This window comes from Neovison vison, chromosome 8, assembly GCF_020171115.1.
Source record: "Neovison vison isolate M4711 chromosome 8, ASM_NN_V1, whole genome shotgun sequence".
Lineage (NCBI taxonomy): Eukaryota > Metazoa > Chordata > Mammalia > Carnivora > Mustelidae > Neogale > Neogale vison.
This window is the reverse complement of record NC_058098.1, coordinates 25,475,470-25,501,243: the sequence shown is the minus strand read 5'-3', so window position 1 is coordinate 25,501,243 and position 25,774 is coordinate 25,475,470. Positions and strand designations below refer to the sequence as shown.

General features: G+C 48.4%; 1 protein-coding gene across 6 annotated transcripts in view; it reads left to right on the top strand.

Moving 5' to 3' along the window:
- Positions 1-25,774, top strand: part of DNMT3B (DNA methyltransferase 3 beta) — a 40,912-nt gene that overhangs the window by 2,045 nt on the left and 13,093 nt on the right. The window contains exons 1-10 of one of the 6 annotated variants that reach the window (XM_044263245.1): positions 9,868-9,895; positions 14,337-14,499; positions 15,446-15,507; positions 17,891-17,998; positions 19,120-19,245; positions 19,923-20,132; positions 21,053-21,211; positions 23,509-23,616; positions 24,506-24,650; positions 25,381-25,440. In XM_044263245.1, coding sequence (XP_044119180.1) covers positions 14,343-14,499; positions 15,446-15,507; positions 17,891-17,998; positions 19,120-19,245; positions 19,923-20,132; positions 21,053-21,211; positions 23,509-23,616; positions 24,506-24,650; positions 25,381-25,440 — 1,135 coding nt within the window. In that variant the 5' untranslated portion in view covers positions 9,868-9,895; positions 14,337-14,342. Of the gene's footprint in view, positions 1-9,867; positions 9,896-11,958; positions 12,036-14,336; positions 14,500-15,445; positions 15,508-17,890; positions 17,999-19,119; positions 19,246-19,922; positions 20,133-21,052; positions 21,212-23,508; positions 23,617-24,505; positions 24,651-25,380; positions 25,441-25,774 lie in introns of those variants that run through there. The other 5 variants (XM_044263243.1, XM_044263248.1, XM_044263246.1 and 2 more) reach the window with 5 other exon arrangements.

Below are 25,774 nucleotides of genomic sequence, written 5' to 3'. Positions count from 1 at the left end.
ACTTCTAGGTACTCTATTCCTCTCAGCTATGAAAGCTTTTCCAAATCATTGTCCTCGATTTGGGAGTTGGCAGGAAGGAACGCCTTTGTTGCCTTTTGAAAGGAGCCAGGGTTTTCTTTTATGGGTTGGGGCCATTTTTACCGCCCCCCCCAAAGCACGAGGCCTACCTTGGAGGCATAATTGCAGAGGTGAGTGAGATCCTTTACCTTTCCCCGTTGGGATAGAGAGGGCCTAGACAAAGGGGTTGGGGGCTGCCTGCATCCTGCTCTTTAAAGCCATAGTCACAGCCACCCCCATTCAAGGCTAGAAGAGGGGGAGGAGGGTATCTGGGAGCTGCAAGGGGTGAAAGGGAGGTGGGGATGGGGGAGACTGCTTCCCTTCCTTTTTTTCTAGCCACGTGGGCCTGTGACCCAAAGGGGCCTCTCACCTCTCATTGCAGCCTTAGGGACCTGCTTCAGATATGGGGTTTGGGCAAGTTCTCCTTTCAGGAAAACTTAACGTTAAGATTCCTTTTGTCTGGGATGCCTGGGTGGCTCAGTTGGTTAAGCATCTGCATTTGGCTCAGGTCAGGATCCTCAGGGTCTTGGGTTCAGGTCCAGCCTCAGGCTCCTTGCTCAGCAGGGAGCCTGCTTCTCAAGCTCCGCCTACTTCTTCCCCTGCTTGTGCTCTGACAAATGAATAAATAAAATCTTCAAAAAAAAAAAAAAAAGAAAAGGATTGGATTCCTTTTGTCTCAGACCAGCTCTCAAGCCAGCTGTCCTACCCTTCAGGCTCACACAGCTTTTTCGATTTCATCAGACCTAGCCCATGAGAGGCGTTAGATTTTGTGTGTGTGTTTCTTAAAATTGTGAGCTCAGGTTGATTTTCCAGTTTCTTGGTGGACCAAAGAAATGGAGAATTCCTCATTTCATTTGCAAACCATCCTTTTCCTTGTAAAGTGATGGGCAGATTTGTCTCGTTGGGGAGGCTGACCTCTTCTGTAATTGATGGGACTGAGGTGCTGCGCAGTCCACTTGGTTCTGCACCTTGGTGGTTCGTGCTGTTCAGAACACTGCACCTCCGCTGGCATCCTGGGGATGCCATTCCTTCCTCCAGAAGAGAGAAAGCCTACTGCAGGTGTTCACATGGATCTATCTGGCTGTGCCTGGAGGAAGTGGCCTGGTGAATGCAGAGGGAGCCTGCACAAGGATTGCGTTTCTGGAGATTGTCCTTCCAGTCTGCGAAGTGGGTTTAAAGTCCACACCTACCCAGTGTAGTTAGGGCTAAGTGGAATCTAGATCCTTTTATTTTAGTTGTTAGTTCACAAAATAGAGGGGGGCCCTAAGTAGAGTTGACCCTTTAACAATGCCGGGGTTAGGGGCACTGAGCCCCCCCCATACCCTGCACTTGAAAATCCAGTTTAACTTGACTCACCCCCCCCCAAACTTAATAACCTACTGTTGACCAGAAACATTGCTGGTAAGTCTTTGAACACATTTTGTATGTTACATGTATTCTATAATTTATTCTAAGAATAATACCTAACTTTTTTTTTTTTAAAGATTTTATTTGTTTATTTGACAGAAATCACAAGTAGGCAGAAAGAGGGAGAAGCAGGCTCCCTGCTGAGCAGAGAGCCGGATGCCGGGCTCCATCCCAGGACCCTCAGGACCCTGGGATCGAGACCTGAGCCAAAGGCAGAATAATACCTAACTTTTAAGTTTTTAGTATTTTTAGGCTGTGCGGTTCATCTGAGTTTTTTTCAAATTGTTGGAAGTCTCCAAAATATTTTTCTTTTTTTTTTTTTTTTTAAGATTTTATTTATTTATTTGCTAGACAGAGATCACAAGTAGGCAGAGAGGCAGGCAGAGAGAGAGAGAGGAGGAAGCGGGCTCTCTGCGGAGCGACAGCCCGATGTGGGGCTCGATCCCAGGACCCTGGGATCATGACCTGAGCCGAAGGCAGAGGCTTTAACCCACTGAGCCACCCAGGCGCCCCTCCAAAATATTTTTCAATATATTCACTGAAAAAAAAAATCAACTTAGAAGACACCTGTAATTCAAACCTGCGTTGTTCAGGGGCATCTGTATTATGAAAAGCCTGTTACCCTCTGGGTTATATTATCTGTCTGAAGCAACAAAGGGGCTTGGGCATTAGAATCAAGTCTGGATTCATACACTTACTCATTCCATTTATAAGTCACTGGCTTCATCTCAGTCGTTCCATCTGTATAAGAGGCCAACAATGGTTGGCCAGTTGAAGGGGGTGCTTAAGGCAGTTGAGTTGCTATAGATTAAAAATTTCAGTAAATGTTGTATGTTATGGGGACCCCTGGCTGGCTTAGTTGGAAGAACATGTGACTCCTTTGATCTCCGGTTGTGAGTTCAAGCCCCACGTTGGGTAGAGAGATTACTTGGGGAAAAAAACAAAACTGCACATTTGTAGTAAACCCCTAGATATTGAGAAGTGGTTATTTACTTCTTGAGGGAAACATCCTAGATATCCAAGTTAGTATTCCTGAGTTTTTTCCCAGGGAATAAGTAAAGAATGAGGGTGGCCTGTCTAGGGAATTGAAATATTTCAGAAGATGACATTCAAAGAATGAGGCAAGTGAAAATAAAATTTACCATCTTCCAGTGCCAAGAAGAAACTAGTCATCTGTAATTTCACAATCCCAAGCTAATCAGTGTTTCGCTTTCATTTTGGGGCCCATGCATTTGCATGTAGACAGGACTGGGAGGCCTTTAATAAGAGAAGGGACCAGAACCCAAGGAGAGGACAGTGGCAAGGAAGGGTGGCACCGTGAGATTCTTAGCACCATCATCACCACTGGGGCTGCCTTGCCAAGCAGCTGGAGGACAGTTTTGGAGAACACGGGAAGAGATTCTCTGGAATCTGCCACCATTGGCTTCTGCTATTTTTTTTCACCAGCTTGCCTGATGAAAGTTGCCTCTCCCTTCCCCTTCAGAGATCTTCATTCATTAAAACCTTGCAGTCTATGGGCTTTGACTTAGTGCAAACCCCTGCCTGCCCTCTTGACATTCTGTCTCTGCTCTAGTTTTGTGTCTCAGGATCAAACTGATTTTCTAGAAAATTGTCTTTTATTTTTTACTAAATTTTAAAAAGATTTTGTTTGAGAGAGATAGCACAAATGGGGTGGTGGGGAGCAGAAGCAGAGGGAAAGGGAGAGGGACAAGCAGACACCTCTCTGACTGCAGGTCCTGACTCTGCCTTGATCCTGTGACCCTGAGACAAGACCTGAGCTGAAGGCAGAGGCTTTAACCCACTGAGCCACCCAGGCGCCCCATCCTCCCTTTTCAAAAGATAATTTTAGAGTGCCTGGGTGGCTCAGTCATGATCCCAGAGATCCAGCCCCATGGGACCTCCCTGCTTAGCGGGGAGCCTGCTTATCTCTCCCTCTGCCCCTACTCCCCCACCCACAATTTCAGTTCTCTAAAATAAATAAAATCTGGGACGCCTGGGTGGCTCAGTTGGTTGGACGACTGCCTTCGGCTCAGGGCGTGATCCTGGAGTCCCGGGATCGAGTCCCGCATCGGGCTCCCAGCTCCAAGGGAAGTCTGCTTCGCTCTCTGACCTCCTCGCTCATGCTCTCTCTCACTGTCTCTCTCTCAAATAAATAAAAAAAAAAAATCTTAAAAAAAAAAATAAAAAAAAATAAATAAAATCGTTAAAACATTTTTAGAGCATATGTGGGCTAGGGGAGAGGGAAGGAGAGAATCTTCAAGCAGCCTCCCCCATGGATCAGGGAAGCCGATGCAGGTCTGGATCTCTGGACACTCAGATCATGACCTGAGCCAAAATCAAGACTCAACTGACTGCAGGTGCCCCTTTTGTCTTTTAGGTTTTGAAGGAGCTCTTGTCCCAGAAATTCCCTTTGCAGTGGTGTCCTCATCTTGTTTTTTTTTTTTTTTTTTTGGATCTTTTATCTCCCTGAAGATATTTCTGGAGTTTAGTTTTCTGTCCCATGTTTGAGTATTTTTTTTTTTTTTTAACTGTTCTCGTTTTGATGTTCATGATTGAGAAAGACAAAAATTGTCTGAGATTTGAACTGGGGCATTGCTTTGTGGGTCGTTGATTTGGATTTACCTTTGGGCCTCCCAAAATGTGAAGGGTGTTCTCTGTCCTTGGGTCTGTCTGCTTCCCCAGAGCAGAGTGATTTTCCAGTGCCCTACCTGGGAGGTGGAGGCTTGACTTCAGGGAAAGGGGACTGGGCAGTTCTCAGGCTCAGGCAGGTATCCTCTGTCTCCGTCTTACTGGAGGAGAGGCCGTGGCCTCTAGAACAGTCTGACCTGTTCTTCCCATCCACCCTGCAGTCCCACCTTCTGAGTTTTATCTGGTCTCTCTCTTTTTTTTTTTTTAAACTTTTTTTTTTTCTTAAATTGGACTGATCAAAGTACCAGAGGGGCAGGCAAAGAGAGGGCGAAGCAGGCTCCCTGCTGAGCAGAGCTCCAGATGCAGGGATCTATCCCTGGACCCTGAGATCATGACCTGAGCTGAAGGCAGAGGCTATAACCCACTGAATCACCCAGGCGCCCCTCTTTTCTAAGCAGCATTTGTTGCTGATGAAAGTGGACATGCTTGGACTGCAGCTGGAGCAGAATCCAGTCTTCCAGCTCCTGGAGAAGGGATGATGGCTTCTTGGTGTTTTCAGCAGCTAGCACAGTACTGATGCCCTGGCTTCCTAGCTCCGTGAGTGTGTGCTCTGTGGCTTCACTAACATACTGGTCTGTGAGTCCTGTGCTTGCAGCTCTGGAAGCCGGACCAGACATTAAAGGGCAAGCTGCAGAGGGAAGCCAGCTCCCCCGGGCTGTGGTGAGAAAGAGTGTTAACTAGGCTCGATGCCTGAATGGCCAGGTGCGGTGGCAGGTTTTCTGGCTTACGTGGGAGGCAGCGTGCCACAACTGGATGATAGGGTTTGGAAGATTCTGAGCAAATGAGCACAGTTTGTGGGCACAAAGGGTCTCTCTAGTGGAAGAAAGAGCAGTGTAGGTTTTGGAGTGGACCAACCTTATTTCATCTAACAACAACTAGCCTTTCCCCTACCATCCTCCTATACCAGCTGGAAGCTCCATGAGCCTGGGCTGTCTGGCCTGTGTCGCTCAGGATTCTCGGTGCTGAGCATGGCTCTTGAATCCTAGCAGGAACAGCTCTCTGATGTATGGGGAAGAGTGGCCTTTCCCTGGGGCACCTGGGTGGCCCAGTTGGTTAAGGGACTGCCTTTGGCGCAGGTCTTGGTCCTGGTGTCCGGAGATTGAGTACCCAACAGCCTCACTGCTCAGTGAGTCTGAAGGGAGTGTCCCTCTCCCTTCTCATGCTCTCACTCTCTCACTCAAAGTAAATAAAATCTTAAAAAAAAAACACAAACCAAAACCAAAAAGTGGCCTTTCCCAGTGTCTGGATCTGCCCTAGGATGTTGTGTGTTAAGCTGTAAGCAGAATATAGAGTGATTGCTCAGCATTAAGTAGGATTATCACCATTCTCTAAGGCCACACAGCTAAGCAAGGAGTAGAATGTGGATTGATGCTGTTAAATTTTTTTGAGAAATTTGTCCCCACCTGGCTTGGACCCACAGAAGTGGCAAGATTGCACCGATGTGCTGCTGGGTTAAGACCCTCCAGAGGACCTCCTTGTGCCCACTACTCTGTCTGCAGACCTGCTTCATTCATGATGGGCAGACCCAAACCCATACCAGGTACTTAGAGCTGGCTTTTAAAGAAGTGGCTTCTGTGAGATAATGGGCTTTTTTCAAAAGCTGGTTCTACTGTGTAATTCCATTATTTTATAAATCTCACGTTTATTTTATATATATATATGAATATATATATATATATATTTAAGATTCTTTTTATTTATTTTAGAGAGTGAATACATGAGTATGGGAGAGAAGCAGGCTCCCTGCTGAGGGAGATGGACATAGGGCTCAGTCTCAGGACCCTGGGATCATGACATGATCTGAAGGCAGATGCTTAACCAGCTGAGCTACCCAGGTGCCCCAGTTTATTTCTTGTGATGAGGACTTCCAGGTCTGCTGTCCACAGCTTCCAAATACACAATGCTTTAGTCACCGTGCTGTACATGATCTCACAGGACTTGATGTATAACTGTACCTTTTCACCATCTTCACCCATCTCTCCTAACTTGCTATCCCATAGCTTTTCCTTGTATTGTGAAAATTTTGTCTTTTTGTTTTATTTTTAAGATTTTATATGTTTGACAGAGCTCACAAATAGGCAGAGAGGCAGGCAGAGAGAGAGGAGGAAGCAGGCTCCCTGCTGAGCAGTGAGCCCTATGCTGGCCTCCATCCCAGGACCCCAGGATCATGACCTGAGCTGAAGGCAGAGGCTTTAACCCACTGAGCCACCCAGGTGCCCTTGTCTTTCTTTTTAATCGCTACACCCAACGTGGGGCTCAAACTCTAAAACCCTGAGATCAAGAGCTGTGTGTTCTGCCTGAGCTAGCCAGGTGCCTCTGCTCCAATTTTGGCTTAAAATACATATAAGGACTTACTGATTATTGTAAAGAGGGTGATACAAGTCCTTCCCTGTTGAATCAATTAGAAGTGTTGTGTAAATTTATTTGCATGGAGAGTTAGGCTCCCTAGAAAAATCTGGGGCCAGAAGAGGGAAATGGAAAATGAGAAGATGTGCCAACTAAGGGATTTTTAAAGTTTTTATTAGCTTTGTTTCTACACTTGTTTTTTTTTTTTTTTAAGAGTTTATTTATTTATTTGACAGATCACAAGTAGGCAGAGAGGCAGGCAGAGAGAGAGAGGGTGAAGCAGGCTCCCCGCTGAGCAGAGAACATGATGTGGGGCTCAATCCTAGGACCCTCAGGGGCTCCTGGGTAGCTCAGTGGGTTAAAGCCTCTGCCTTCAGCTCAGGTCATGAACCCGGGGTCCTGGCATCGAGCCCCGCGTTGGGCTCTCTGCTCAGCGGGGAGCCTGCTTCCTCCTCTCTCTCTGCCTGTCTCTATGCCTACTTGTGATCTCTCTCTCTCTCTCTCAAATAAATAAATAAAATATTAAAAAAAAAATCCTAGGACCCTCAGATCATGACCTGAGCCGAAGACAGAGGCTTTAACCTGCCGAGCACCCAGGTGCCCCCCAACTAAGGGATTTTCAAGACCTCTAAGGAGACGGATGAAACATAAGGTTAGCAGGGACATATGAGTGCTACAGTGACTAAAGGGGAAGGCAAGGGATAAATACCAAAAAGAGTAGTAAGCCCAGAAAATTTCTACATTCACATGGGAACTTTTTAAAGGAAATGGAGTTGGGACATACGTGTCACTACAGGTGTTGAAGTTAATTTTCTTTTTTCTTTTTTAAAGGTTGATTGATTTATTTGAGAGTGCACCCCAGTGAGAGCTAGATCCCAGGAGTAGGGGGAGGAGCAGAGGAAGCGGGAGAAGCAGACTCCTCATGGAGCAGAGTCAGGAGCAGGGACCCTCACCCCTGGGGATGCAGACGCTTGACTGACAGCCACCCAGGGGCCCCAGGTGTTTGGCTTTCTTCATAGGGATAAATGAGATGCCTACCTCCTACCATATATGAGTAATTTTATTTAAAAGATTTATTCATTTATTAGAGCATGAGCAGGGGGAGAGGCAGAGGGCAGAGGTAGACTCCCCACTGAGTGAGGAGCCTTATGCCTGAGTTGATCTCAGGACCCTGGGCTTAACGGACTGAGCCACCCAGGTGCCACTATAAGTAACTTCAGAGTGACAGAACTTGAATGGCTGTTTTCAAAGGAAGAAATGTTTCTAGGACAGCATCTGACTGTAAAAGTAACACAGGCATATATTGTAGTTTACTCATGAGCTACCCTTCTGAGAGCCCTGACTTTTAACAGTTCCAGAAAGAAACTCTGGGGGAACATGGCTTAATGCATATGTTAACATTAACAACTGAGATTGTGTTATTGTCCAGACTTCACTTGGCATAGCTTCATCTTTTAGTTGGTACCCCGTCCCATTGTCTCTCACTAGCAGCGCTGTACAGCTGTATGGGATTTAGCCTGTTGCCTTTGCTGGTGCTGTGTTTGCAGATTTTGCCATGATAAATAGGACCGCGGTGACCATCCTTGCACATAGGTCTTGGTGAGAGCTTTGGGCTGGGTCGATGGCTAGCAGTAGCAGCCTATGTGACAGGAAGCAGACATGTGGCATTTTGGATCCTATTGTTGGTTTGCCATCTTAAAGGCTGCAACTCTGTCCCTACTGCCTCTGGGTGCAGACAGTTGAGATTTAAGGCGTTGGCTGTGACAACAGGAGTAGCCTACTGTGAGGGGCAGCACCAAGGCGGGGACGTTACAGAATACTGGTCTTGTCTTCCCTTAACCCCCTAAGGGAGAGGGCACAGGGCTCTCTGGCTCCAGCCTTCTAAGGGACACATGGCCACAGGGGTGGGTATGGTGTCTCTGAATCCTCAGCTCCTTATGCTGCCCCACCCATGATTGAGTCAGCGGTGGTTTCCTCCGCACATTTGCACACCACTCCAAGTTTCCCGGAGAACCATAGGGGAAGGGGGCTGAGTGCATTAGTTTATAGGGCAAAAAGCTTGATTGTAAACTCCCAATTTAAGTTGCTATGTCTTGTCAGATCTTTAATGTATATTCCTAGTTTTTTCTGTTAAGATTTTATTTTTCAGGAATCTGTGCCTAAAATGGGGCTTAACCCCGAGATCAAGAGTTGCATCTGAGCCAGCCAGGCACCCCGGTTTTTCTTCCTCCATGAATTAGCTAAAGGGTGCTTTTATCCAATCCACTGCAGAATGTGTAGGTGTTCTGTTAGCTTATTGGTAATAGGAGCAATACTATAAGGATCAGGTTCCTATGGCTAGTATTTTATGCATGTCTGATTTGACCCCTGAGTGGATGAGTTGTTCTGGTAATTCTGGTCATTATACCAAAGCCCAGTTTCTACTGTACAGCGACCGTGGTGCAAGCAGCCATAGCCTGGAGGCACTGAGCAATCCGCATTCCCTTTTGAATCACCCACGATAAAGGGATGCTTCCCTTGGTGAGGCAGAGCTGGGAAATCTGGCAAGATGGCACACGAAAATGTGGACGCCCCAGCTTCTCAGGGTTTTTCCTCTCCTGTGGGGTTCCTAACGCCAGCCACCCAGGAAATTAGGTGGGGTCATTTCATTTCACAAATGGTTAAGACTGGGTTTTGAGAAAGACATTGAAGGCATTTTCATTCCAGCTTGTCTGTAAATCTGGCTATTCCCGGCATTGAGCAAAGATTCCTAAAGACGAGGCAAAGGCCCCGAACTCTGGGAACCTCTGCCCTGCCACCAGGTAGGTGGGCAGCCTCTCTCCAGCCCCTTAACCTTTTGTGCTTACTGTTTCCACTTCCTGGGTTACCCTCCTTTCTCTCTTTACCTGGGTGAAGTGTACCTCCCCAGGCTTCACTATAATACTGTACTTAGCATATTAGTTTTGAAATGTCTTTAAGGTCTGGCTCATGGGTTAGGCCTAAATCTCCATGCCTTAGTCGTCCTGCAAGCCTGGGCAAGGAGCTGCCCATTTGCTTCCTCTCAGGCTTCACTTTACTTACCTGCAAAATGGGGAATCCTGAGCGTAAGCTCTGGCTTTGCATGAGATTCATAGTAATTGCTCAATCACAACTATTTCAGAATCTTGGACAATGGAACAGACCTGAGTGGTTGGGGTGGGGAGGATTCAGTAGCCTAGGTGTCCCTCCCACAGGCTGTAGAGAAGGACTTTCTTGTTTTTTATTTTGTTAAGTTTTTATTTATTTATTTGACAGGCACAGCAAGAGAGGGAACACAAACTGGGGGAGTGGTAGAGGGAGAAACCGGTTTCCTGCTGAGCAAGGAGCCTGATGTGGGGCTTGAACCCTGGACCCTGGAATCCTGACCTGAGCCACCCAGGTGCCCCTAGAAGGACTTTTTAAAATAGGGGTGGTGGGAATATCTTTCAACCTCTTGTTCTACTGCACTAAACCTCTAAGCCCTGGGGACTCAGGGTGGGGCTGGGATGACCATGTGGCCCCCTTTACCCACTTCCCCATCATGCCAACCATTCCCCCTTCCTGTATTGTGCATTTTAATTAAATGCAATTACCATTTACAAGGTGCTGCTGGTACCCGCCTGGAGGAAATGAATGACCTCACTTCTCCGCTTTATAGCTGCATTGGGGTGAGGGGGTCGAGTCCCTGGGCCTCCTCCCTGAGTCTAATTGGGGGTGCCACCCATCCTTCTGTCTGCCACATTGCATTTGGACACGTCTGACCTGGTTCAGTTGGGACACAGGCACCCTGCACTAATGAGGCAGTGCCTTGCAGGGAGAACCTCGCGGGTGAGCCCACCCCACACTGCTGCATGCCCCTAAATCCTGTGCTTGACCCTAGCCTCTGGGAAAGGGTCAGAGTTCACCTCGCATCAGGAGGTTAGACCATAACCTCTGGGGAAGGTAAACACCCAGCTGTTTGGTCCTGTCCCTCAGTCCTGAAGTTCTTGTAACCCCTGGGATGGGTGATGGATTGTTCTTTTTTTTTTTAAAGATTTTATTTATTTATTTGACTGACAGATCACAAATACGCAAAGAAGCAGGCAGAGAGAGAGGAGGAAGCAGGCTCCCCGCTGAGCAGAGAGCCCGATGCGGGGCTCGATCCCAGGACCCTGGGATTATGACCTGAGCCGGAGGCAGAGGCTTTAACCCACTGAGCTACCCAGGCGCCCCTGATGCATTGTTCTTAACTAGAAATCGCGGCTGCCTTGTCTCGGGTATATTGGGTGGCTTCATTAATTCATCTGAGCCTGTTGAAAGCAGGTTGATAACAGGACCTGCTTCAGGATCAGGCAGGGGTTAAGAGTGGTTTGAACTGTGTGGAGTGAATGGTAGGGACCTGGGAACTATTAATGGCCATGGGTTGGGGAGGCACAGTTCTTAAGCTAGCACAGCGATGACCACTCTGGAAAAATCCCTCTGGAAGGTGCCGCCTCTTTCCAGGGAGGTAACCCAGGCTGCTTAGCCTCCAGCGCTGAAAGATCACACTAGATAAAGCAGTTGGCCTCTCTTGGGGTCTGTGTTATCCAGGGAGTGATGGGAAGAGGTGAGGGTGATTGGATTCCACCATCACATACAGATTTCTGGTGCTAATTTTCTCCTGTTGCCAGGAGTATGTAAGTTGGTGTGTTCTTAACTTTTTCGGGATTTGAACACTTGAGGAAGCCACATTGTTCCAGTGTGTATTGTGCTGTTAATTTCTCTGTGCCTCAGTTTGTGCATCTCTAAAACAGGGGACCACATGTTCTGCATTTCAAGATAAGTGAGTTAATACAGGTAAAGCACAGAAGTGTTGCATATAGAGTAGTAAACACTGAAAAAAATTACTGTATCCTTAGGCAAGAGGGTTTGTGTAACTATGTGGTTTTTTTTTTTTTTTTAGGATTTTGTTTATTTGACAGAGATCGATCCCAAGTAGACAGAGAGAGGTGGAAGCAGGCTCTGCAGGTAGCTTGATGTGGGGCTCGATCCCAGGACCCCAGGATCATGACCTGAGCCGAAGGCAGAGGCTTTACCCGCTGAGCCACCCAGGCACCCTTAACTATGTGGTTATTAATTTTGGAAAAGTGTATTGGGAGGAGCTTTCCTGACTTTGACCATGTGGTTTTAAAGTCTGAGTAACCAGGAGGTGTATGGCAGGGGTGGGGAGGGCTTCCAGGCAGAGGAGGGCAGCAGCAGCCCATGCTTGGAGGCGGCTTTATTCAACCTCTGCGTAGAGAGTGGTCCAGGTAGAAGGGTCGGGGTGGGAGAGGAAATGCACTGCATATCAGTGGGCACAGGCTCCAGACAGAGGTGTTGCAGGAAGGCTGCAAGGGAAGCTACTGTCTGTGCAAACCCCAGGGGATGAAGGCTACAGAGAAGGAATTTGTGTGAACTCACACGATCGAATTATGCAATTTGAAGGTGGTTATTTTTGCTGCCCAGGTAGCCCAGGACACTTAGAGTTGGCTGGTTTCCTTGCCTGAATCTTCCTCCAGTGCCCATGGGTGCAGTTCCTAGAGGTAGGAGATTTTTCGTGAATGTTGACATCTGGCTTTGGGAGGGATCTCTGCTCACGGGTCTGTCTGGTAGACCGTGGAGGGGTTGGCACTGCTGAGGCCCTGGGGTAAGGCCTGAGGTAGTTAATCATTGTTCATTCTGGGCTGCAGGCTCCTCCTGGGCCTGTCTAGGAGGGAGGCTCCTGACTGACCAAGTTAAGGGCCGTCTGAGAGAATCCTGGGCCCTGGAGGAGTGGGAAGTAATGGCCCTCCATTTCAACCTCTGACCTGCTTGCTACCAGCTTCTGAGGAGAAACCCTGGCTTGCCTGTTCTTCCCCTAAGCTTTTGGGGACCCTTGGAATCCTGCACAGTGACCCACCCTCCCACCCTGTGTTTGGCCACCCGGGTTACTTAGTTCACTGGTTTGCCCTGGGGCAGGACACTGGGAATTAATTATTACTTTGAACCACACTCGAGCAGTTTTCCTGGGATTTTGGCTGCTTGGCCTCACAGGATCTGGCCATAGGTCAGCCAGTCTGTTCTTCGGGGTCAGGGCTTGGCCAGTGAAAGGGGCTGAGAAGCAGTCGATTGGGCTAGGTCAGGTATTCCTCTTTTCCCTGGGGGCTGGTGAGATTCCTTTACATGTATTGAGAGAGAACAGACCAGGAAGTGTGAGCCTGCACACCCTGGGCCATGTGGGGGAAAAGACCACACTGGGCTATGGATAAGAATGCATTTAGAACCAGCACAGTGCTCTTTCAACTTGTATATAATCACACAGGGATCTTTTGGAAATGTTGGTGTTGACATAGGTCTAGGGCCATGCCTGAGCTTTTGTGGCTCTTACCATCTCCCAGGCTGGTCCCTGTGTCTTCTGGGAAATAGGGCAGAAGTCTAGCAGCCCCAATACCAGGCCTGGGTGAGGGACAGGTGCAGAGGATGGAATTGGGACCCCAGGTGACATCGCATATCCGCTTGGGGGCGCAGCAGTGCAATTCAGACAGAGCCCCACATCGCCCCCTGGTGGACGTGGTGCTCTATCACCTGGCAGTCTGCAACCCTGTAGCCTTGATGATTCTTCTAGAAGTTACCCTGGGTCGCTAGTGCGGGTCTTCTGGTACTGTGTGGTGAGTCCTAAGATGGGGCATAGGGCTGGGAGTGCTCAGTGCTGATAAGCAGCTCTTCACTGGGAAAGCTTTTTGTCCGGAACAGTAGGGTGCGGTGCCAAGTAGCTCTGGAGCAGTTTGGGGGAAACTAAGGGATGAGAATCTGGGGGTCTTACCCTGTACCTAGGCTCCTTTTTTACCTTGGCCTCACCTCTTGGATGTGAATTCTTGACCTGGGAGACTAACCTGGTATGTCTGTCAGTTTTCTTTTTCTATAAGACACGCCTACGATCACATTTTGAGGAGGAATAAATGAAAGGTGCAGGTTCTTGCAGCCAACATATGTTGCAGGCCAGGTCAAAGGTCACAGGGCCCTTGAACCCATCAGTGAAGACCTGGCCTGACCTGGTGGTCTTAGCCGAATAGCCTGGAGATGATGCAGTTACCAGGAGGGGCAGCAGTGGGGAGATGACAGCCCAGAGGTGGGGCGAGGCTCGCAGGTAGGGAGCATTCCCCTTGTTAACTGCCCCAGTCTTTTGCCTGTGTTCCTCCATCCTTTCCCTTCTTGGGAACTTGGGACTCTGAGCCCCAGCTGGTGAGGGAGGAGGGGAGTGAGCGACAGGCCAGCAGACCAATGGGCCCCTGAGGTTGGGGTGGGGCGGGGCTTGTGCTGCCATGGAGAGGAGAGAAGCTGTTCTGTGGGGGAGGAGGGGGCGGGTGGGAAGAGGACCTGGAGATTGAGGGGAAAGGAGAGAGCAAACAAAGGGGTCAGGAGGGAAAATAATGCACTGGCTTCCTGAGGCCCTGCAGAGGCTGGGCAGGGAGAGGGGGCCAGGGGTAAAGGGGACCAAGGCTGGCGGCAGGCAGGCCGGGGCAGGCGGGTCCTAAATGGCATTGTTTGAAGTGGCCGGCTAATTGCACAGAACAGCCTAAGCCTCAGACCACAGCCCAGCCCCCTCGTCTGTCCTGGGTTCTGGTATCTGAGCCTTCGGGCCGCCTGGCCACATGGAACCAAGTCCTGAGCCTCCGAGTTTGGTGAGGGGGGCAGGTTCTGGGGGCAGTCTGGGTGGGGTCCTTGGGCAGGAGTATCACCCGGAGAAGATGTCAAGGGGCCTCTGTTGGCCTGAAGACATAGAGCCACTGGCGGGAGGTTTGGGGTGTGCTGCCCCCTTGTGCCCTTGCTTCCCTGCTAACCTGCTCATTCTGGCCCTCCTGCAGGAAACAATGAAGGGAGACACCAGACAACTCAACAGAGAGGAGGACGCCAGCGGGAGGGAAGACTCCATCATCACTAATGGGGGCTGCAGCGACCAGTCTTCTGACTCCAAGGATGCACCCTCACCCCCCATCCTGGAGGCTATCAGCACCCCGGAGATCAGAGGTGGCCGGGCCAGTGGGGAGGAGGGGTGTGGGACAGGCGCTGCAGAGAGCGGCTGGGACGTGAGTCTCTGAGTGGGCTCAGGGCAGGTTGTGGGGAGAGGGTCTGGTCTCTGAGATGCTCCACCACCTCCTGGGGAAGGAAGCCCACTTCTCATCCCTGTCCTTGGGCCCTTCCCCCCCCCCCCCACCTGCCCATACTTGAGCTGGGTCACTGGGGAGGTAACCCCGAGGTGATGATGACCCCCATCTTTTCCCAGCCGTGGCTGGGGTGCTTGCAGCATAGGCTGGGATCTTTGGCCCTTTTGCAGTGGGACCCTTCTCCCCTGTAGTTGAGATTGTGATTATGTGGGAAGATGACACTCCACTGGGGAGGGTCTGAGACTTGTTTCCTTTCCCCTCCTTCCCTTCCCCACCCCTCCCCTGCATAGTTCAGGATCACATCACCTGGGGTCCTCCCCACTGAGATTTTCTGACCCAGCTGTTTCAGAAAACCCTGTATTGTCCCATCCTGCTGTTGAAATCCCTGGAGCTGTGCTGTCCAATAGAAGTTTCTGTGTGAGGGTGAAAGTGTTCTGTTTTCTGCATTGTTCGCTATAATAGCCACTAACCACATGTGAGCACTTGAAATGTGACTGATATGCCAGGCACTCGATTGTTCATTAATTGTAGTTTGGTGGCCACAGATCTGGAAGGAATTTGATGCCTTCCCTCACGAGTACCTCCAGTATTGTTTTCAATCATACTATGTGCCTGGCTCTGTGCCCTGTTGCTTTATGAATACATTTGACTGGTCCAAGATCCTGAGGGGCTAGGAGTTAACCCCTGAGGATGCCAGTGGGTTTAAGAGAGGAGACACCAGGGATAGCACTGCAGGTCAGCAAGACGCTGACTGTTTCCCAGCTCGGGAGCCTGCCCCTTTCTCCAAACAGACTCTGGTTTTATTACAGGTCGCAGATCAAGCTCTCGGCTGTCAAAGAGGGAGGTCTCCAGTCTGCTAAGTTATACTCAGGTATACGTTTTACTTGTTCCTTCTCCAGGGTTCCAGGGGAATTCCCCTTGAGCTTGCATTAAATGGGAACTTGGAGGCTCTTCCAAACTTGAACCCAATATATTTGTTAAATGATGAAATTCCAGCACTCCAGAGCACACAGAGGCCTTCGAACAACCTCATGAATGATGGCAATTTTTGTTAAGTGCCAAGTCTTATTAAAAATGATAAATATTTGGGCGCCTGGGTGGCTCAGTGGGTTAAGCCGCTGCCTTCGGCTCAGGTCATGATCTCAGGGTCCTGGGATCGAGTCCCGCATCAGGCTCTCTGCTCAGCAGGGAGCCTGCTTCCTCCTCTCTCTCTCTCTGCCTGCCTCTCTGCCTACTTGTAATCTCTCTCTGTCAAATAAATAAATAAAATCTTTAAAAAAAAAGATAAATATTTATTTTACTGAATTATAAATTTTTTTCAATAACTGCTTATTGAGCATATTTTTTGAAATTCTCTTCTCAGTGGATGATTAGTTATATTAATAAATTTCTAATGTAGTAAACCAATCTTTTTTTCCTGGAATGAGCCCAACTTGGTTGTGGTGTTTTGTTAATTTTTTTTAAGATTTTGCTTATTTATTTGAGGGAGAGACCGTGAGAGCACGAGAGGGGTGAAGGTCAGAGAGAGAAACTCCCCATGGAGCAGGGAGCCCGATATGGGACTCCATCCCAGGACTCTGGGATCATGACCTGAGCTAAAGGTAGTCACTTAACCCACTGAGCTACCCAGGCTCCCGGTTATGGTGTGTTTTGAATTTGATTTACTTCAGCATCTTCATGAATAAAATGGGTATATGATTTTATCAGAATATATTTGTGTCTGGTTTTGATAATCAAGGTTATGTGGCCTCATGGAAGTTTGTTTTTTTTCCCAAGATGGAAAGAACTTTCCAGGCATCCAGGTAGGGGATTTTAAACAATCATTGCAAGATCTTTGAATACTTGCCGCAGAGCTTCTAGTGCTGAGTTTTTTCCCAATTTGTGGTTTTTCATAATTTTTTTTTCACCCTCACACAGAAAAAGATTTCATTTATTTGACAGAGACAGTGAGAGAGGGAATACAAGCAGGGGCAGTGGGAGAGAGAGAAGCAGGCTCCCCGCCAAGCAGGGAGCCTGACGGACTTGATCCCAGGACGCTAGGACTGTGACCTGAGCTGAAGGCAGAGGATTAATGACTGAGCCACCCAGGCGCCCCATCATGTTCTTTTATTCCTGACATCATTTCTGCCTCCTGTGTTCTTATTAATCATAGTAGAGTTTTTTCACTTGGGTTATTGGTTTTTTTTTTTTTTTTGAAGAACCAGTGTCACGTGCTGGGGAAAAAGTTACAGACAAATAAAAATTCCCATTTGCACAGCTTCTGTTTTGCTGGAGAGCAATCAGTGGGAGCACAGATGGGTAGAGGAAGAGCTGTGGATATTTGGGACCATGTGGTCCAGACAGCCATCTGAGTTCAGGTGGACTGTTACCAGTAGTGGGAATGGAACCTCCCGTCTGAGCATTTCCTCTCAGCCTGGCCTTGGGCGAGGCTTTTCTTTCCATTCTCATCACTCTGTTATGCTACAAGGGAATTACTGTTAGAGCTTTAAAGAGGAATGGACTCAGTCAAGGCCACAAGATTGGCAAGTGAAAAATCCAGTTCTTAACTCAGGATCTGGGCCTGGGGATGCTCACAAGCTGTCCGGTTTTTGTGCCCAGATTTGGGTTTTGCTCTGGGGATGGGACGTGCATTAGGGATTCTTCATGACTTGACACAGAATTGGTGCCCTTTGTTCCTGGTCGCGGTATCAGGAAACCTCTTTCTTGAACCTCCGATTTTTTTAATGTCTTTTTTAAGATTTTATTTATTTATTTGACAGAGATTACAAGTAGAGAGGCAGTCAGAGAGAGGAGGAAGCAGGCTCCCTGCTGAGTAGAGAGCCCGATGTGGGGCTCAATCCCAGGATCCTGGGATCATGACCTGAGCAGAAGGCAGAGACTTTAACCCACTGAGCCACCCAGGTGCCCTGAACCTCCGATTTCTTACAGATACTTAGCTGTGCAGGGTGACCAGCTCTCCCTGCGGGGCGCAGCCGAATCTCTCCCGGGGTCCCCAGGGTGGGGTATGGACAGGAGTCCTGACGACGCATATTGCTTACATACCCTATCTTGGGATTTTACTGGGATTTTATTTTTCTGTAATGACTTGAGTTAGTGATCCCCATGGCAAGCCCTTGTAAAGTATTTTTTGAACAAAATGTGATAGTCAAATACGTCGAGGTCACTTGGGTCAAAATGGACTCTTCATTCTTAAACTGTTTTAGTTATGTGACCTTTTAATGACCTTTACAATTCCTAATGCTTCATTTCTAAAGGATCTGACAGGTGACGGAGATGGCGAGGGGGAAGACGGAGATGGCTCTGACACCCCGGTGATGCCCAAACTCTTCCGAGAAACCAGGACGCGGTCTGAGAGCCCAGCTGTAAGTCGCCCGCCCCTCAGCCCTTCTGACCACATGTAGGCCTACGTGGAAGAAACCTGTCTTGGATCCTCCTTTCTCCTTGGAGGTTTAGAGAGCGAGGTGAACAAATGGTTAGAAATTGGAAAATGACCGCAAGGTTTGCGAACTATCTTTGTAAAGACTTGCTTTCACAGGGCAGGTTTTCCGCTCTTTGGGCACTTCTGGCTTTAAGTGCCCTAGAGAGATAGTTTGTAGCTGGATGGCTCAACCAGTGATTGCCTTTGGGAGTTCTTTCTGCAAGTAGATTCTGTGACTTACAGTGTGAGGCCTAGAAAGGCAGTCCTTGCTAATGACACCTATCCTGTTGGAGAGTGGGGGTGGGAGGTTCACTTGGTGAGCACTGTAAGTCTAGTTTATAATCTCACCCAGCATGCGATGTATGTCATGCTCTTCTTACAGAAAAGAGAAGATTCCAGTAACTTACCAAGTTGAACTAGTTCTTTTTAAGAATCTTTGAAATTTTATTTTAGGATTGGTTGATTGATTTTAGAGAGAATGAGCAAACAGGGTGGGGGACAGAGGGTGATAGAATCCTGAAGCAGACTGACTCCCTGTTGAATGTGGAGCCCAGTGTGGGGCTTAATCCCAGGACCCTAAGATCATGACCTGAGTGGAAAAATGGAGTCAGCCGTTAATCGCCTGAGCCCAGGTGCCCCATGAACAGTCATTGTATGTGTAGGATTTGAATAGAGATGTTGCAGGTTCATGCCAAGGGCTTTCCTCTTGATGTTCCGGGACCTTCCTGAAGAAGGCAACAAATTATTCCAACACTTTTGGGGGAAAGTGTTTGGTTTAGACTTTAGTCTTCATTCAGTCTGCAGTTGCCTGCTGTCTTGGTTGGGGAGCCTGGGATCTGCTGCGAGCTGCTGGCAGGCCTGGGGACACCCGACCCCCTCTCCCACTAACGGGAGTTTCAGGGAAGGGGGGAACGTGGCCAGTCCAAAACTCTTCCCTAACTTAACCACCTTGTTCACTTCTGTTGATGCGAGGTGACCTTTCCAGTCGGGTCCTCTTGGCCCCCTGTCCGGAACTCCATGCCTTTAGTCACCAGCGGCCTCGTGCTTATCCTCTCTTGCTTCCAGGTCCGAACTCGAAATAACACCAGTGCCTCCAGCCGGGAGCGGCCCCGGCCCTCCCCACGTTCCACCCGAGGCCGGCAGGGCCGCAATCACGTGGATGAGTCCCCCGTGGAGTTTTCAGCTACCAGGGTTGGTTCCCCCAGATAACCCCCGTCTCTTTAAGGGGAAGATCTGCCTCTCACTGGGCCACCCAGAGTGGCTGCTGTGTAACCTACATCTGTTCTTCACTCCTACCACCTTTTCAGGGTCTTGCCTTTCCTTTCTTTCCTGGTTGCTCGGTAAGCTTCTCTTAAGCCCGATGACTTCTCTCCTGGCCTGATCTGGATGGAACTCGGGTGGGAATGTGCAAATTCCCCTACTGACCGGGTTCTTGCTCCTCCTCCGGAATGAGCTTGAAGCTCCTTACTCCAGAACTGTTTTGTCTCCCTGGTATCATCTTTGACTGTCTTGAGGCAACCCCAGTGGTTACTGCAATTCTGCACTCCTGGTGCAAGGCTGGGCACACAGTAAGCATTTGAGGAAACCAGCGGCCCTCTCTCAGCTTGGCTCCCAGAGGCTCTTGGCATCCCTCATCTTTATTCTGCCTTTGTCTTTGATTATGTCTCTCTCCTGAAGGAGATTTTTTCCCACCACTTGAGGAGTAATGGTTCCTGGAAAACTGTCCTTGGTGGTCTCTGTTCCCTTCAACTTACATCTTGTCTTCACGGTTTCTTCTCATTTGGGAAGCAAGCAACTGGGGTTCCACTGGTCTCTGGTCATCTACCTGGTTTGCTGTGGCCCAAGTTCCTGTGTCTTTCTGTCCACAGTCCCTGAGGAGGCGGACAGTATCTTTGGCAGGCACACCGTGGCCGTCCCCAGCCAGCCCCTACCTCACCATTGACCTCACGGATGATGACGTCGTGCCCCAGAGCAGCAGTACCCCCTACGCCCGCCTGGCCCAGGACAGTCAGCAGGATGGCCCTGAGTCCCCACAGGTGGACCTGGAGGCTAGAGATGCTGACAGCGCTGAGTATCAGGTACCACAAGGATGGGCTAAATAATAGGAAAGAACATGCTTACCACATCAGGGTTATTCATACCTTTTTTGGGGGGGAGGGGTCACATCTGTTGTAATACTTGAATTTCTTTAGCCTACAGATTTTCCATATGCAATGTCTACTTCCTTTATCCTGCTGTTCTGCCAGTAGAAATTCAAGCACCTGATGAATGAATTTCTGATTGTCCCATATTTGTACTGTCAAATACATGTTCCTTGTTTGTATATGTAACATGTGGTGTGATTCTGTTCATGTTTTATGTACAGTTGTAGCCTAGTTACTTTGTTAGGAGCTGGAGTCGCCTCTCTCAGGTCTGTGGTCCCCTGTATTCTGTAATCCGTCTTGTGTATTGTCCATGATTACCTGGTGGGCGTGGTTCACTCCACGGCCGGGTTCATACCGCGTGTGGACGTCTGGTGCAGAGAAGTCTTGTTTTCTATGTTTATCAGATTGTAGGTCTGTTTGAGTAACTTTTTTTTTTCTCATGGGCATTTCACATTTCACAAAAAACAAAGTTTTTTGTGTGCAAGTATCTACAATTTGCTTTTTAATAGCCTGTTAGACCCACGGTGGAAAACCCAGGTGATTGTCATGACTTAACTCTAGTCTTACTTTCCTGTGTTTTCAGTTGACATCTTTGATTCCCAAATATGAGGTTAAATGTTAAAGGTGAAATTTCACAAAGTTTAATAAATCCCACATTCCTGTCAAAAAACCAAACTGACCCCTTACATACATATTCAAGACCTTCTCTCTCCTATTTCTTACCTTTTCAAAGTAATGCGCCAAGTTGGCCCAAGGGGCAGTGGCCTTTGGGGTTAGTGGGGTGGGCAAGATTTTTTCCTTGGCCCAGGTGATCTGTCTCATTGGGATTCCTTCATGTGGTTTTTTTTTTCCAGGATGGGAAGGAGTTCGGGATAGGGGATCTCGTGTGGGGAAAGATCAAGGGCTTCTCCTGGTGGCCTGCCATGGTGGTGTCCTGGAAGGCCACTTCCAAGCGCCAGGCCATGTCCGGCATGCGGTGGGTCCAGTGGTTTGGTGATGGCAAGTTCTCTGAGGTGAGTCGGGCCAGGCAGACTCTCATGGGCCACAGACCCATTTCCTTAGTTTCCTTTATTTCCTTGTATATTTGATTTCTTTTAAGATGGCGTGGCTTGTGACTTGTTTCTTCAGATGGGTGAGACTCTTTGACTCTGTGTGTCTAGGAAGGACAAAAATTTCTTGTTGACTGAGATAAAAGACATAGGGTCTCTCGCACCCAGAGCTTAGTCTGTCTACACTTAATAGGAGATGAAGAGCTGGAAAATATTCTGAAGCCACTTGTGGCCACTTGTGCTCTGTTGTTTTTTTTTTATTTCTCAGGGCAGAGTCACCAGGATGGATTCCTGGGCAGATTCTCTTTTGGAAAAGCCTGGAAGAGACAGGAAGGTGGTCTGTTCTGAGAGGTGTCCGAAGGGGCATGGGAGGAGAGGTGGGCCTAGGGGCATTGCAGACCACTGATTTTAGGGTTTGTTGGTTATTGGTATTAAGCTTTTTTCTTTATAAAGATTTATTTATTTGGGAGGGAAGGTGGGGGTTGGGGGCACAAGAGCAGAGCACAAAACGGGACAATGGCTTGATCTCATGACTCTTGAGATCATGATCTGAGTCGAAACCAAGAGTCAGATGTGTAACCGACCACACCACTTAGGTGTCCTACACTTTGTAGCTTTTTTGTTTGTTTTTGTTAAACATTTTAAGTTCCTTCTTGATGAAAGTCTGTGGGGTAAGAGCCTTGTTTGTTGGACATGAATCTGGCAGTTTCTTTAAACCTTGTCAAAGACACATTCTGAGTTCTCAGGTTGTGATGAGAACAGCGCAGGCAATACTTGGCCTGTGATGATGGTCTCTCTTCGAAATGTTAGTCCCGTCCGAAGGTTTGAGGAAGAGTAGCAAGCTGGGTTGGGATGGAGGCAGATGTGGGAATAGAGAACCATCCCAGTACATCTGTGGCATTCAGGAACCTCAAATTGAGGTTCTTTTTTCCACTATGATTTGGATTTGCTGTAAACACACTGACACTCCCAGAGGGCATGGAGTCTTCCCTGGCAGGTAGAATGCATGTGGATACTTTGCCTGGCCAGCAGAGGGAGCAGGATGACAATTGTCTTGGGCTTTTGCTCTCCCTGAAGCATCTAACTGCAGGGATGTGGGCCATGAGTTCTGTGAAATGGAGAGAGACGTGAATTGTTCATAATTGCTTTGGCCCAATGAGACCTATAATGAGCATTGCACGACAGGGTCTGATGCTAATAGGATGACTTGTGTGGCTGCTAGCATAATAGTACAGGATTGCCTCACAGGTCCTGGTGCTTGGGCTACTGTCCTAGAGTAGTTTAACACTTGGAACAGCACCTGCATTTCTATGTACGACCTCGCTGATTCCTAGGTTCCTTTCTTTCTTTTTAAAGGTTTTACTTATTTATTTGACAGACCGAGATCACAAGCAGGCAGAGAGGCAGGCATGTAGAGGGGGAGCAGACTCCCCACTGAGCAGAGAGCCCAATGCAGGGTTTGATCCCAGGACCCTGAGATCGTGACCTGAGCCGAAGGCAGCGGCTTAACCCACTGAGCCACCCAGGCACCCCTGATCCCTAGGTTTTTATAAATAGTGACAATAGCCCCTTGTGGGAGGTCAAGGTGAGAGATGTAAAAAAAAAAAAAAAAATAGAGGTTGGCATGAGAATAAGCAAGCCCTCAGGGGAGTGGTAGGTCACATGGCTTTCAGGGCTGATCAGTGTCCCTGAACACCAGTTTCGTCTTGTCCCATCTGCAACCTAACCTGTTCATGCACAGTCAGGGGTATGAGCCTTGTGGACTAGGGATATTTAGCCCCAGAGGGAGGCACATAGCAACAAATCACAGTAACTAAAAACTGCTCACTCTGTGCCAAGCAGTGTTCTCAAAATATGTGTATTAAATCAATTCTGTTAATAAAAGCCTACATCACAGCTGTTTATCATGCTCTGGAAGGAAGGAAGAACACGTGCAAAGGCACCAATGTCAGGGCATCCATGGTGAATGTCAAGACTGAGAGGGGCCTATACCAACAACCCTGTGGGTCCGTGGATCTTAGAATATATACAAATAAAGGGCACGTTTGATCGGATCCCTTTGGAGAATCCTACTTTGTCCCACTTGGAGTGTCATGGTTGCCATGCTTCTGGCTATAGGGTATGTTAAAGGTTGTGCTCCTGTTTGTTTTCTGCTTTTCTTTCTAGTCCATAGCTTGATCTGCAGGAATAAAGCTGGGAGAGACACAGGACACTTCAGACCCAGGCTGTACATGGATATTGATGATGGCTTTCTCTTCTAGGTATCTGCAGATAAGCTAGTGGCCCTGGGGCTGTTCAGCCAGCACTTCAACCTGGCGACCTTCAATAAGCTGGTCTCTTACAGGAAGGCCATGTACCATGCATTGGAGGTAACATGGTAGTGGGTGGTGAGGGCCTGACCCTGAGAACAGAGGTAAAGTGAGAGACTTCTAGAAAGCCACCTCAGGCCCCAGTGTGCCCAGTGGTAGCGGGGGGACAGAGCCACCAAAGAGAAAGTGTATGTAAACATGACAGGAGCCCATTGACTAAGAAGGAAAGGAAGGGATTTGAGACTTCCCGTGAGTTCCTAGCACTACCCCCAGCTTCCATGCTTGCTGACAGAGGGAAGAGGAACCCCCCCCCCCCCAGGGCAGGAGACCATATTCCTATCTCTGAATAAGCTTTTCCAGGGCCTCTAAGCCTCCTTCCTTTGAGTGGTGTGGTTCGAGGTCAAGACTAGAGAGCAGCTGAGGCCAGCTGCTTCCTCTCCTTGACCTCAGGCCTGTCATTTCACTCCCTCTGCTTTGATTTGGAAATGTAATGGTCCGTGGCCTTGGTCCAGCATTCATGAGCCTGTCTCTATGCTTAATTAGACATGTAAAACTTCAGTGTCTCTGAAATAGGACTTAATACTTGAGGCCTCCCCAGCTTCATTAGTTGGGGAAATAAAACCAGAAATCTGAAACTTCTCAGAGACAGACATGCTGGCTGGTACTTCTCCTATTGCCGATCCTCTGCCCTTTGAGAGGGAACTGAGCACTATGGGGAAGAGGTCATGTTTGGTATCTACATGGAGAGACTTAATTCCCCCTCCATGGCCTCCTGCCTGTCTCCCTAAACAGGCCCCTCCTCCCTGTCACATACCACAGCTCAGGACAGCTGCTGGGTTATGAAAGGGACCAGTGTGAAGAGGAATGCAGGCCTCCACTGGGGGAGTCCCCGGGTGTGGCCTGGCTAGGACCCACCCCCCTGTTCATCAGATCCTCTTTATCTCCGCAGAAAGCCAGGGTGCGGGCTGGCAAAACTTTCCCCAGCAATCCTGGAGACTCCTTGGAGGATCAGCTGAAGCCCATGTTAGAGTGGGCCCATGGGGGCTTTAAACCCACTGGGATCGAGGGCCTCAAACCAAACAACAAGCAACCAGGTGGGACTGGGTCCCTGGGCAGCACCCACTGTCCGCTGCTGGTGGGGACCCTCCTGGGAGATGCAGTCATCCCCTGCTGCCACCTACCCTCCTGTCAGCCCTGGGCCTCTGTCACTCTGAACCCCCAGGGAAGCTGGGAAAGCAAACAGCCCAGCCTTTTTCAGCTTCCCTAGTCACTTTTTTCCTGCTGAAGGTCAAGTACACGTAATTAGGTTGAATTTGCTCTGAAAACTTGAGTAAATAGAAGGCCAAGATGGAATCTTCATTGGTGCTTTTTTTTTAAAATTTTAAGATTTTATTTATGTACCCAACAGAGATCATAAGTAGGCAGAGAGGCAGGCTCCCTGCCAAGCATAGAGCCCGATGTGGGGCCTGATCCCAGGACCCTGAGACCATGACCTGAGCTGAAGGCAGAGGCCCAACCTACTGAGCCACCCAGGCACCCTGATGTATTTTTTTTTTTTTTTAAAGGAAAAGTTAATAAGCTGTGCTCACTGGAGATAACATGGAAGTGTTAATCCATTACCCCCCACCCCAACCCTGTAAGCCATCTCCATTTAGAAAGAGGTATCTCTCATCCTAAGGGTTTGACCAGTACCATATTTCCTCTAATGAAAGAAGTCACTCCAGAAATCCCAGATGCCTGAAATCCAGAATTTGTCTTAAAAATCCATACATTTAACATAGTATTTTTTGTTTTGTTTTGTTTCCCTCCCCCCCAACAAATAAGTGGTTAATAAGTCGAAGGTGCGTCGTGCAGGCAGTGGGAACTTAGAATCAAGGAAATACGGTATTCCCTTCCCATATTTTGACTATGCACTGTTTTCTCTGTACTTTCTTTTTGATTTCTTGCATATACAGTGGTCACTGGGAAAGAATCCAATCTGTTAAGTCAACCTGAGCCTTCACCCACCCCTTCACTCCCAACCCTCCTCACAACTGCCCTCCAGGTTAATGTTGGGTGTGCACACCTTCCAGCTTTTTCTGTACACTAGTTGGATTCCTGCTTTCCTTTTGTTTTGCAATTCTAATAGTGTATGCACTGTCAAATGTAATTTTGTCACTAAAGTGTCTTTATGATCTCTAATGTCTACATGATTTCCTTTAACCATGTTCCTCATAGG